This window comes from Eublepharis macularius, chromosome 1 (assembly GCF_028583425.1).
Source record: "Eublepharis macularius isolate TG4126 chromosome 1, MPM_Emac_v1.0, whole genome shotgun sequence".
NCBI classification, from domain to species: domain Eukaryota; kingdom Metazoa; phylum Chordata; class Lepidosauria; order Squamata; family Eublepharidae; genus Eublepharis; species Eublepharis macularius.
This window is the reverse complement of record NC_072790.1, coordinates 111,868,349-111,882,190: the sequence shown is the minus strand read 5'-3', so window position 1 is coordinate 111,882,190 and position 13,842 is coordinate 111,868,349. Positions and strand designations below refer to the sequence as shown.

General features: G+C 44.0%; 1 protein-coding gene across 4 annotated transcripts in view; it reads left to right on the top strand.

The window, feature by feature from the left end:
- The window catches only part of PTPRK (protein tyrosine phosphatase receptor type K), a 610,223-nt gene that overhangs the window by 492,168 nt on the left and 104,213 nt on the right, over window positions 1-13,842 (top strand). For all 4 annotated transcript variants that reach the window (XM_054970457.1, XM_054970449.1, XM_054970440.1 and 1 more), the window contains exons 10-11: window positions 4,927-5,128; window positions 12,688-12,793. In XM_054970457.1, the coding sequence (XP_054826432.1) occupies window positions 4,927-5,128; window positions 12,688-12,793 (308 nt within the window). The remainder of the gene's footprint in view (window positions 1-4,926; window positions 5,129-12,687; window positions 12,794-13,842) is intronic.

The window sequence follows — 13,842 nt, the reverse complement described above, 5'->3', positions numbered from 1 at the left end:
GACTGGGCTTGAACATTCATAAATATATTACCATTTTATATAGATAGAATACTTTTTAACTGAAATAGAGGAATTAAGGAAATATACAATAAATTGCCTCTTGCCATTAACAAAGCAAGTAAGATGCTTGGTACATGGTAAGTAAACTTCAGGCCTTGTAGAGAGGCTGGAGCAGAACTGCACAGTTTGTGACCCATTCATCTGAACATAAACTCGCCAGCCCTGGATGGTGACAAAGACTCATAGTCTCCTGTTATGCTTTCTTCTTGGAACTATACCATGTGTACAAATACGAACTCCCCCCTCCCAACACACACAGCAGGGGGGGGGATACAGTTTAGTTCACTGCATTCAGCTTTATGGGTCACCAGTTGTGTAGACCAAGTTTAGAGAATTCTGTATTTATATTAATCTCAGAACAATTATGTGTGAAAAAAGTTACTGTTACTGATTTCATAGAAAATAAAGAACAATTGTAATTCAACCTGTGTTAAAAAAGCCCTCCCCTGAGCCCTACTATGTTGAAGAACTTTTGACCAATCTCCAGTCTTCCATTTTTGAGCAAGGTTTTAGAGCATGTGGTTGTTTCTCAGCTCCAGAGGCTCTTGGAAGAGGCTAGATCCATTTCAATCTGACTTCAATCTGGCATAACATTCAAATCACAGGTAGAGATGGGCACGAACAGCAATACGAACAAAAAAAAACCACGAACAGCCCATCTGAACTCTGTCTGAACTCCTGCTGTTGCCCTGGAAACCCCAATCTAAGCCCAATTTAGCTTGATAGGCAGGTCTTCCTTTCAGGTGTGGAGCTCCAAATTTGTTACAAGGGAGCAAAGAGCAGAGGGGAGGGGGGCTCCCAGCTCTGACTTTACAGACAGTGGAGAGGGAGAGAGACAGTTGCTGTTGGCATTTTGATAGAGTGCATTGGAGCTTGAATTTTCTTTGTTTGTGGTGCGATAGGGATCTACCCCTTCAAGTTCCAGGGCTGCTGCCAGGCTCTGGGCCAAGCTATTATTTGTTACTGGTACCTTTCCTGCTGCCTGCTCAGGTAAGGTTTCTGGGAGTGGTGCGGTAGGGATCTACCCCTTCAAGTTCCAGGGCTGCTGCCAGGCTCTGGGGCCAAGCTATTATTTATTATTGGTACCTTTCCTGGTGCCTGCTCAGGTCAGGTTTCTGGGAGTGGTGCAGTAGGGATCTTGACTTGGATGATGGCTGGAGGAGAGCCTGCTGGCCTCCACAAACAGCCAGCCACGAACATATTCATGAACAGGGCCATGTGGTACGGCCTACCACGTGCCCCTTGGACCCGTGCCCGTCATGGCTGGTGAAAGCCAGTGTTGACGGGCTTCGCGATTCCTTGGAGGCGATTATAAACCTGTCCTTGAGCTCTGGGGTTTTTCCCAAGGCGCTGAAGGAAGCTGTGGTACGGCCTCTTCTGAAGAAATCATCATTAGATCCTGCTGACCTGCTCAATTACCGACCAGTTTCCAACCTTCCGTTTTTGGGGAAGGTGATTGAGCGGGCGGCAGAGAAGCAACTGCAGAATTTCCTGAAGGAGACCTCAGCCCTAGACCCCTTCCAGTCTGGTTTCCGCCCGGGACATGGGGTCGAGACATTGTTGGTCACCCTCACAGATGATCTCCGCAGACATCTGGATCAGGGCGGATCAGCACTGCTGATTTTGCTGGATCTGTCAGCAGCATTTGATACGGTCGATCATGAGCTTTTGACCCACCGCCTTGCCGATGTGGGGATTCAGGGGACAGCACTGCAGTGGCTGGTCTCCTTTCTCCATGATCGGGGACAGAGGGTGGTGCTCGGGGAGAGGGTGTCATCTCGTAGGCCACTGGTTTGTGGTGTGCCACAGGGAGCGATACTCTCTCCATTATTATTTAATATCTATATGCGCCCCCTCGCCCAGCTGGTGCGGACTTTCGGGCTTGGGTGTCACCAATACGCGGATGACACCCAGCTTTATCTGTTGTTGGACGGGCAGCCTGGATCGGCCCCTGATGCCCTGGAGCGTGCTTTTGAGGCTGTGGCTGGTTGGTTGAGACAAAGTCAGCTGAAATTGAATCCCACGAAGACGGAGGTCCTGTATGTGGGTCGTGGGGAGATGGCTTTGGGACCTCGGCTACCTACACTTGATGGGGCAGCACTTACACTGGCCCCGAGGGTTAGGAGCCTGGGGGTGATTCTGGATTCCTCCTTGAAGATGGAGGACCAGATCACTGCAGTTGCCAGGTCTTCCTTTTATTATCTTCGGCAGGCCAGGCAGCTTGCCCCTTATTTGTCTCCCCGTGACATGACTACAGTGGTCCAAGCAATGGTCACCTCTAGGTTGGATTACTGTAACGCGCTCTACGCTGGGCTTCCCATGGGCCTGATCCGGCGGTTACAGCTGGTACAGAATGCAGCAGCGCGGGTCATTGCTGGAGCACTGGTGTGGGAGCATATTACACCGGTGCTACGCCAGCTGCATTGGCTGCCAGTGGAGTACCGAATCAGGTTCAAGGTTTTGGTGTTAACCTACAAAGCCCTACGCGGACTGGGACCGACGTATCTGAGGGACCGTCTCTCACCATATGAGCCCTGGAGGACTCTCCGCTCTGGTGGAAAACATCTTTTAAGTGTCCCTGGCCCTAGGGAGGCCCGCCTGGCATCGACCAGGGCCAGGGCCTTTTCAGTCCTGGCCCCGACCTGGTAGAATGCTCTGTCTTGCGAGACAAGGGCCCGGCAGGATTTGCTTGCATTTCGCCGGGCCTGTAAGACAGAGCTATTCCGCCAGGCATATGGCTAACGCCGGGCAGTGCCCCCCCCCCGTGAAGGGGGGGTTAAACCATCACCCCTATGCAAACACAGAGGCATGTATGAACCACTATGCAGCATGAATTGTTATATTTAATGTTTTTAAATGTTTTTAAACATGTTTGTATTTGTTATCCGCCCTGAGCCTGCGAAAGCGGGGAGGGCGGAATATAAATATAATAAATTAAATTAAATTAAAATTAAATGTTCATGAGTCCCTGTTTGTAGATGGCAATAAACACCGAACATCATGTTCGGGTTTTTTTCTGTTCGTGCCCATCTCTAATCACAGGATGTCATTGTCCCACTATATACTGCATTGGTCAGGCCCCAGCTGGAGTATTGTGTGCAGTTCTGGAGACATCACTTCAAAAAGGATGTGGAAAAATTGGAACGGGTGCTGAGGAGAGCAACCAGGATGATCAGGGGCCTGGAGACCAAGCCCCATGAGGAAAGACTGAGGGACTTGGGAATGTTCAGTTTGGAGAAGAGGAGGTTGATGGAAAACATGATTGCTCTCCTTAAGTATTTAAAAGAATGCCACTTAGGGGAGGGAAGGAAGCTGTTCCTGTTGGCAACAGAGGGACAGGACTTGAAAAAATTGTTTTAAACTACAGAAGGAAAGGTACCTGCTGGACATTAGGAAAAATTTCTTCATGTTAAGAGTAATTCAGCAGTATAATCAGCTGCCTAGGAAGTCGTGGGTTCCCCCTCATCGGGAGTCTTTAAAGATGAATACTTGTTGGAGATGCATTAGGCTGTTCCTGTATTGGGCAGGGGGTTGGACTAGTTGGCCTGGAAGGCCCCTTCCAACTCTGTGATTCTATGACTTCAGACAAGGATTTGGAACAAAGATTTGGATTGGTCATCTTGATTGGTAACTTGGACCAAGAACTAGACAGGGGGTGTATGACTCAACTAGTCCTGCTAGATCTCTCAGCAGCCTTTGAAACCATCGACCATGGTATCCTTCTGAGTCACCTCTCAGTGCTGGGACTAAAGGGCACTGTGTTAGGTGGTTCGAGTCCTGTCTGAGTGATCAGTCTCTGAAAGTAGTACTGAGGTACTGCTGTTGTACTTGATGGACATTGACTTATAAGGTCCCACGGGACTCAATTTTATCTCCTGTGTTATTTCATATTTACATGAAGCCACTGGGAGAGGTCATCAGGAGGTTTGAGCTGAAGTGTCATGAATATGCAGATGATACCCAGCTCTGCATAGTTCTAGGAGTATTGTTTGATACTGTGGTCACTTTAGAAAGCCAGGTGGCTATGGTGGCTTGGAGAGCATTTGCTCAGATTTGGCAGATGTGTCAGCTGTTTCCATTCCTGGTTCAGTCAGATCTAGCCACAGTGATCCATGCCTTAGTCACATCTCAACTGTACTACTGCAGATGTGGTTTACTTGGGGCAACCCTTGAAGAGAATTCAGAAGCTGCAGTTAGAGCAGAATCTGTGGCTTGACTGCTGGTCAAGGCCAGCTATCAGGAACATGTGACCCCATTATTACAGCAACTACACTAGCTACCAGTCCATTCCCAAACTCAGTTCAAAGTGATGGTTCAATCTTTAAATTCCTGTATGGCTTGGGACCAGGGTATCTGAATGACAGTATTCTCCTGTATCTTGCCCATGAGTTGAGATCACAGGGAGAGGCCCTCCTGACTGTCCCATCAACCAAGGAACTCGGTGGGAACACGAGAGAGAGCCTTTTCAGTGGCAGTCCCACAATTGTGGAACAGTCTCCCAAAGGAGATGTGCCTGGCCCCCTCACTCTCTAGCTTCAGGAAGCAGCTGAATATAGTTTTATTTAGGACAGCCTTTTAAATGTGGGCTGGTTTTTAACACTGTGTTAACTCTGTTTTAACTGTGTTTTAACTTTGTTTTTAACTGAGGTTTTTGATATATTTGTTTATACTGTAAGCCACCTTGAGCACCTATGGAGGAAAGGCAGCTAATAAATACTTTAAACAAACAAATTAATAAATAATGGTGTATCCCTGGCCAGTCAAAGCTTAAACTGGAATTTAAAATCAGGACTCTCTATCAGCATCCAGTTTGCCAATATAGCCATTTTGAAGAATTCTACTAAATTTCTGAAATTATTTCCACAGGTCAGTTACAGCAGTATAAGATCATTTGATCCGGCAGTTCCAGTGGCTGGACCTGCTCAAACTGTAGCAAAGCCCTGGAATAGTACACATCATGTCTTTTCCCATCTACATCCTGGGACGACCTACCAGTTTTACATAAGGGCTAGCACAATCAAAGGGTTTGGACTGGCTACAGCAATTAACGTTACCACCAACATCTCAGGTAATGGCGAACAGTAAAGTACATAAAAGTTTTAATGTGCTAAACTTGTTTTTGCGTAGACTGTTTCTCCTTCTAGTCATTCAAGACAACAAAACATCCTGGCTTAATAAAGAGAGGACATTAAGTGCATTGGGACAAGTTTACATGAGCAGAGGGGACGATTCACAGTGTTTTACTAATGGATATATACACTCATATAGATAAACCATCTGAAGCCCATGTTGGATGAGCTGGATTATTCTACAGGCTTGTGCAATGTTGCCCAGTTGTTTTGTACAGTTATATGCACTTGTGGTTATATAGCATGGTTGGATTTAAGCTTATAAATGATTCTGTGGAAACTAATGCATAAAACTAAAAAACATGCACCATGAATTTCAGAATACTTGTTATTTTAAAATAAACACTGTGTTAGCTATCCTTTAGGCCATATAGAGTATGTAAACTTGTCATGTACATGTGTAAATTCAAACAGAAGGCTGATTCACTCGTAGTTATTTAATAATGTAGCAGCAGATTCTGGGCCTTTTTGAAAACCCAACTTTCTTCAGCAGTCAGAAATGTTTCCCGGTGTAGGAGGAAATGAATTCACTGTTTTCTTGACCACATCAGTTGATACAACTCTGTCATCTGCAGAACTACTAAGTAGTAGCCTTTTTGCTCTCTTAGAGCATTTTGAATGTGGAACAGGCTCCTACTTGACTAATTAAAAGAAGTTATTTTATTCTTGGTAGCTCAAGTTATGATAATGTTTATAGGGAGTGAATTCAACGTTCATAAAATGTGCCTGCTTCTTCTGCTCCTGCTTCTTGCTATAAGTATTGACAGTGCTGTTTTATTACATTAAAGGTCTGCCTTGATTTCTCTATTTTGTAACAATATATGTAGGAGTAATCTCGGATACACAGACCTTGTCTTCACTTCCATTGCTTATCGATTCACTACAACAGGAAGTGGGAAGCACTTTATACCTTATTAAGAACGATATATGATATCAGAATACCCTGAGGCCAGTACTGTCATGAATCCAGTGACACAGAATTTGAAAAAGGACCATGTTAGGCTGCCATTTGGTGGCCCCAGTTATAATACTGTCTTGTTTTTTTAGAAGATAATTGTAGAGTCATGATGCCAATAGAGAGGGAAGATAAACTGACCTACAAAGCCCATGTATGTTAGATGACAGACAGCAGTTCTCTACAGTTGAAGTGTATTTTATCCTTTAGTTTGAATAATTATTCCTTTGTCATTCATCAGACTCAAACAAGTGTGCTACCCTCCCCCATACCTACATGCAATTACTGGCTTATGAACCCAGCCTCTTTGCACATAGAAAGGGCACATGTATAGCCCCTCTCCCCATTATTGGGAACGTTTAAAAACAGCAGCATTTCCGATCACAAGGAGGGAGTCTACACATGTACTTCTTAAGTACATGATCATTGTGTGGTTGCACAACTCCCTATATGAACTACTCATTTTGCACAGTTCTAATTTTCCATATAGCCATGTGTCTAATTTTGTGATTTTATGTATCCATACACACACAAACATAAATCTACCGATATAGGATACATTTCTTACATATGATGAAGTGGACTCCCTTTGAAGCTTAATACAGTAGCAAAATTGCATTTACAAAAGTCCAAGTAACAGATGTTTCACCAATATAACAACAAGAATAATAACCCATTGCAATTAAATATGTTTTAACTTCCCAGCCAGGGTAGGGATAATGGGAGAGACAAACACAGGGACAATTAGAAGAGGGTTGTTTGATGGACACATACTTGCCTCGGCCTCGTTGCAGCCACGGATGGTTTTCTTTAAACAAAATCGCTGCCAAAAAAAGAGCAGCAAAGACTCTACAAGGTGGCTGCAGGCAGAACTGCACCAAAAATTAAAAAAACTGAAATACATTTGCTGAATGCATGATTAATTCGGCTTCAGAGATCCACAAGAGTTGACTCAGCCCCAGAAATTTTGTCTACTGAGTCCCTCTCTCTCTTGGTGGCCCTGAGTGTGTATGTTTACACACACCTATACATGAAGTGAAAGGTGGGAGTCATTCCCAGTAGTCATTCAGCAGCTATGAAACACTTTTTCTTTTGGAAGTACAGCATGTACTGAACCAGAACATTTATTTTAAATCTGTATGGTGAGGAGGGTGCTTTTAATGGCTGTGGATAATTATGAGACAATTTTATACTGGCTAATTTTCTAGTGGTGTTAATAGGTATTTTGTTTATGGGTTTATTGCTTGTTTTGTAGGCTTTGTGACAGGATAGAAATGCAACTTCTAGCTAATATGTAAAGCTCCAGGAACTTCCTGTTAAGGACAGAATATTTGATGATCTTACCAGGGGTCATAGAAAAAGAACTGCAGGAACTCATTAGCAAACTGATTTGAATATGCCACACCTCCTGGCATCACTGGGGGAAGCTTTATCACCCTCCAGAGTGCCCTTTTTCTCCCTCCAGAGGAATACAGATATGTATTCCTAGGACCCTTCTGGAAGATGACAATCAAAAGATAACAATCAAAAGATGACAAAAAATAACCTCAGAGGAAAAAAGTCACTACACAGTGTAGTACACACTAAGGAACAACCCTGTCCTTGCAGTGGCAAAGATCAAACTGAGGGAGAGGTCCCTTCAATGGGCTTAGACTGTAGTAACGCTGCTTAAAATTGCACTGTAAGTCACTTAACTCTACAATCCTCTCTAAGTGGCCACCTTGTGTACTTGCTAGGCCAGCACAGAACTTTCTAACACAGTTCAGACCTCAACTGCATCTCCTGACAACTCAAGAAGGAAAATAGCATGCTAGGCAGATAACCGAAGCAGTAGAGCTGAGCCTCAGATGAAATGAATTCGAGATCTGTGGATATGTGTATTCATGATCTGTGAATTGATGTTTTTCTCTCTGTCTTTATACCACCCCCCACTCTCTCCCTCCAGTCCACCCACACACACACACACACACACACACACACACACACACACACACTTTCTCTCCTCTATGACCCCCCCCCCCCTCTGTCCTTCTCTCCCCCCCTCCAGTACACACACTCTCACACACTCAGGAGTCAAAAATGAAAATAAAGTAAATTAAATCAAAGCAGCGTACCCTCCTTTAGAAAGCCAGCCCCAGCAGCCCAGCTTACAGGCAGTCAGTCAGTCACTCACTCGTCACGAATGAAAATAAAGCAAGTGAAATCAAAGCAGGTTACCCTCCTTTACAAAGGTAGTCCCAGCAGCCTGGCTGCTGCCTCTGCTTCCTGCTGCTAAAGAGGCGGGCAGCAGGGAGGCAGCGCTGAGGAAAAGGAATCACGTGGGCAGGGCCAAAACCCACGTGATATCTTTTCAGAGCTACCGGAACACTGTTCCGGCGCATTCTCCCTTCAAATGAGCCCTGGATCTTACTAAGAAACAGTTCCTTATTTTCCTTCCTTTTCTCCTGAAATGATAAGTTTACTTTGTGTACAGTGTTGTATATGCAGTGTTACAAGCTCTTACTAGATATCAAATTACTTCGTGAAAACAGATTTTAAATGAAGCCTCTTATTAATTCTAAACCATTCAAATTGATAATGCACATTTCATGCTTGTTTACTGACAAAATGAAGTTATTTAATTACTTGGTGACCTTCTTTGTCAGTTTCCTTAATTCATGAGATTTCTGATGATCAGAAACTGAACTATTCTGCTTTTTGAAAGAAATATCTGAAACACTATGACCTTGATCTAGCAAAGTGGGGTAGTTTATATACAGCCAAGGCTGTGGAGATTTGTTTATTATGGACAAATAAACATTTTTCATGCATGTGTGAGAGCAGGTTTTTTCTTCACATATGCTACCTTCAACCTTCATCATTTAGTCCTCCAAAGAGCCCCTGCACCTTTACTGCAGAACTCCTATAGAAGATTCTGGACTATATTTTAGAGTTTCCAATTGATTTAATGCAGGGTGCTGTTAAGTCTTGTTGAGCTTCACTGTCATCTTGCATGAACTGAGAGCTTCCAAGAACATATCATGAAGCTGTATGTTTCACGGGGAGAGGCCAGTAATACTGCCCATGTTATCGGAAGATTGTCTGATGTGACTTATCTTCAAATCAAGAAACCTTGATTGGGTTTCATCTCACAAACTCGAGAACTCTGACTTGTAGGTTTCTGTGTGGAAGAACCATTTTGCACTCATTCCTGGAAGTCCAATTGGTACAGCCCTACAGCAGGTTCACTATCACCAGTGCTTTAGAGCATTGCATAGTCAGAAATAAGATCTGTATATTCTCATGTTTTCTAAAATGTAACCGTTCTTCATCTTTGAAATAGTGCATTTTATTTTCCTAGTTGCTTGCCTCACAGCTCAGTTATTCTTTTCCTCTACTCTTGACCTAAAAAAAAAATTGAAGGTGTGGAGTGAGGGTTGACTTCAAATGGTTGTATTTAGATACCTGGAAATATGACCCTTAAAGAATGCACAATACAATAAAATGCCATTATAAAACTGCCAAGCCATTTTGCTGCTCAAATGTTGCCTGGAAATAGTAGCAATTGTATTTAAAACACAAGAAGTAGTCAGGGGCACTTCATATGCTTCAGGGTTTTTCCCCAAACATCTTTCTGGGTTGGAAAAAGCACGTGCACAGTAATACCTTACATGCGTTATGTTTGAGATTTTGCACATGAACATTCAAGTTGAATATCATCTCATGTGCTTTTCCTACATAAAATCAACCACATTTACCAGACAATAATGCATGAGTTCTAGCTACTTCAAAGACTAACCTTCAGTTTCAATTTCCTTCTCTAGTGAAAGATCCAGTTAGTTATTCTATTTCTCTGTAATTCCTGTTATTCATTACTGTTATTTTATGTTAACAAACAAAAATTCTTGATTTTTCTCTGGAATGTGGTTAAGAAGGAGATTGTAGTTTGTTGCAGGCTTGGACATGGGTGGTTGCAATTTTGCAGGAAGATTTCTTCATTTATTGGTCAGTAATGGCTGACTTGATTGAAAATTTGCTGTGGCAGCTTATTTTAATTGATTATTGTAATCTCTCCAGAGGTGCATGATTTGGTGATAACCAGATTGGACTATTGCATGGTACTTAATTTTGTGCTAACGTTTGAAGAATGCTTAGAAGCCTTGGATAGTCCAGATTGCAACAGTCAGGCAATGGCAGGGGTAGACTGGCCATTACAGCAACTTGATAAATTTCTGGTGCTTCAGTAGTCTGAGAGACAGCTGCTTCTATCCTGAACCATGCACATGCATACACACATATCCTCCTGACACCAGCAATAAGACTGGCCAGACAAGAACAAGCCAGCAATGGTGATGCCACACTGAAGCCAGATGCTGCAGTTGCTGCCTGTCTGCCTCCCTCAGCTTGTCTTTGCCCAACCAGCCCCATTAGCAATTGCCCTCAACTGGTAGGAAGCCCATCAGCTAGGTCCCTGGGGCCAGCTGGAGAAGGACAAGTTGAGGGAAGCAGGCAGCAGCAGCCACAGCAACTGGTTTTGCTGCAAAAATACTGCTGCTGGTAGGGTTGCCAGGTCCCCTTACAGTCCTGGTGGGAGGCTGGGGACCTGGTGTTTACCTTCCTTATGGCCCCAACACGCAACCTTTGCACACACGGCCCCGTGTCCATGTGATGACATCCATTCCAGTGACATCACTTCCAGGTGACGTAATTGCAGGGCTGCAGGAGCACATGCGCACTTTGCAACGGGCGATTTGGGCTTCAAATGGCCTGAATCTGGCCATTTGGGGGCCAAATTGGCCCACTGCAAATTACAGGCGTGCTCTCGGGTCAGCACAATGACATCACTCCCAGGACTGATGTTTTCGTGCCACCCTCAAGAACGCACCCAGGAGGCCTGTTCCCGTTCCCTTCTCCCCTGCCAGCTAGGTAAGTGGTGGCAGGGGGTAAAGGGTGAAAGCGGAAGATCCCTTGCCCTCACCGGGGGAATAGGATACTTAGCTGCTGGCTTGTCGTGCCCAGTTGGCCTCAGCCAATGTACTTATAGGGAAAATGGGACAGAAGCACATCTGCTCTAGCAGCTGTGCAAGCATGCCTCTTTCTCTTTTGGCATGTCTTTTGTAGTTGCAGGGCAACCTTTCTCTCCAGTCAGCTCATGGGTCCTCTTATCATGTTGCTCTTTTCCATGCATATACTGCTTCTGTATCTGCAAATCAAAACCCAGAATCCACAGGCTGTCCAATTCAAATGAAACAGTGACCTGCACATATTGGTGTGCATCCCAGGGAACATGCATTCCAAATACACATAGTTCCTGTGATTTCATGTGGCCATAACCAAAAAACAGGGGTATAGTAAATACAAACAATTTAGACTTACACTGAATAATTCATCTTGAAACTTGGTGAACTATAAATGATATAAATAAATAAATGTTGCAGTTGGTGTTGTGTGTATTCATTTTTGTGTTATTGGTGTTACAGCTGTTAGAATTATGGCTAGGTATGCTTTTAAGGAACACATCAGGAGGCAGTGGTGTTACCTGAATTGGTCTTCTTGCAAATAACAGAATTGTGGGGGAAATTAGCGGCAAGGAAGACGGCTATGCGAGGGGGTAACAATGGGATCTTTTCACCAATTTTTTTGGAGTCCCTTCCCAGATAGCAGACAAGACTGGTGCTTTAAGTTCAAAGAGCAATCTTCTATTAAAAAGGAAAAATACATGCACACACAGGAGTAAAAATAAAAATGGTTACGCACATACAGAGTCCTAGGAAGCTAGTCAGAAGTTGGAATAGAATGAGGGAGGGGAAGTATATCTATCTATCCTGAAGAGTAGTCCAGTCCACGGAGGAAAAGAGTAGTTTCAAATGTCCAGCGTCCTCGGCCAAGAGAGCAAGAGGCTTAGGGCAACCTCAAGGGAACAGCGCTTCAGATCCAATAAGCGTGCTTGATTTGAATGAGGCAAGGATCCATACTCTTATAGGGCAAAGCATGCCCTGAGGTAGGAGAGTCCTCCCAGCCTTTGGAACAAAGACTCAGCTCCACTAGAGCTGAGTTGATGAATTTAGTTGGGGAATGTACATTTCCCAGGAATGAATTATAAGAACTTATGAATGCTAATTGATTTCTCCACAATCAGGGACTGGGGATCTCATCACAGAAGGAGGGGAAAGGAATGTGCCAAGTGGGATGACACTGTGAGACATTTCTTGCTCTAGATTCCACCTGAAGCTGAGAGATCTGTAAACTAATCGCCGCTGGTCACTCTGCATTTACATGCGGCATTCCATTCATGCCTGGATCTCTCGGGTGGGACTCACCAACTGCCAGTTAGAATTCCCCTGTTTGCAAATCAAACTGTATTTAATCCAGGGGGTTTGTGATTCTTATATCACAGGTAACTTAGTAAATAACTATTAAACATGGTGGAGGCCGAGCCGACTGCTTAGTTGCCTTTCACATAAAGACTTCAGAAATGTCTTAACGTTATGTAAATTGTAGGCAGTGGTGCAAATGCATGTAAAAATTGAACGTGGTGTTTGATTTTACTTTTCTCTTAACCAGCTCCCACTTTACCAGACTATGAGGGGATTGAATTCATTCTCAACGAAACTGCCACAACCATAACAGTACTCTTGAGACCAGCACAGGCCAAAGGTGCTCCTATCAGGTAAAAAAAAAAGTTAGGGGGGAGGGTTCCACACATTTTTTTGAGAAAAATATGTGTATAAATCTTTATATAATCCAATTATTCTTCAGACTAGCAACAAAGCCTGTTGTGTGAAAAAATACAACCGTCTCTAGAAAACTGTTGGTCATTTTTAAGATTTTTCATGAAACATAACAAACAATAGAGCTTACTCCGAAGAAACTGCCTTCAATATTGCAGCCAGGCTTTTTTAGGGAGGGGAGAATAAGCTCCACACGATCCATCAGGGCCCTTGCTCAGGCTAGCACAGCCAGGTGCCCAGAGCTGCTGGGGTTTCCACCTTCTCCTCAGCAACCCTCAGGTGAGGTGTGTGTGTGGGGGGGAGTGCTTAGGCTGTTGATTTGGTGGGCCCCCTCCCGACAATGCATCTGAGCGAAGATTAATTTGTATTCTGCTCATCTTCCCCTCAGCACTCTCCCGCTCTGGCTGCCAAACTGATAGCGTAATTACAATTCCCCTCAGCACCCTCACGCTCTGACCTCCAGGTTGCTGCGAAGTTTCCACTTGCTGCCAGGAGGAGTGCTGTTGATTCACCGGGCCCCCTTACAGCAGCAAGCAGGTCCTTTGTGGTGGCCTCAAGGCCAGAGTGTGCCTGCACGAGGATAAAAAGTGAGTCATCGCCAATATGGCTTGCCTTTTATATAGTAGGATGCTTTATTCAGAACCAGATTGATCCAAAGGCTCACTAATTGAATTGATGTTTTTCTTCATTATTTCTACTATGTCATTTTATTTACTTTACGTTTAGAATGTGGAATTTCAAAGGTGAGAGGAGAGCAGATGTGGTGGCATGGTCAGAACGCCAGGTCCACCTCTGTTAAGTTATCATCGTGTACATGGAACAATATGTTACAACCAAACCACCCGAAGGATTCAAGGATTATCAAAATCCACTAGTTTTATTTAACCGAAAGTTCTTCATTTCTGATACAATAACTTTCGCTACCATAATTAAATTAGAACATTTTAGGATACATTTTTTGCCTGTGTGTGTATTCTCTCTCTCTCTC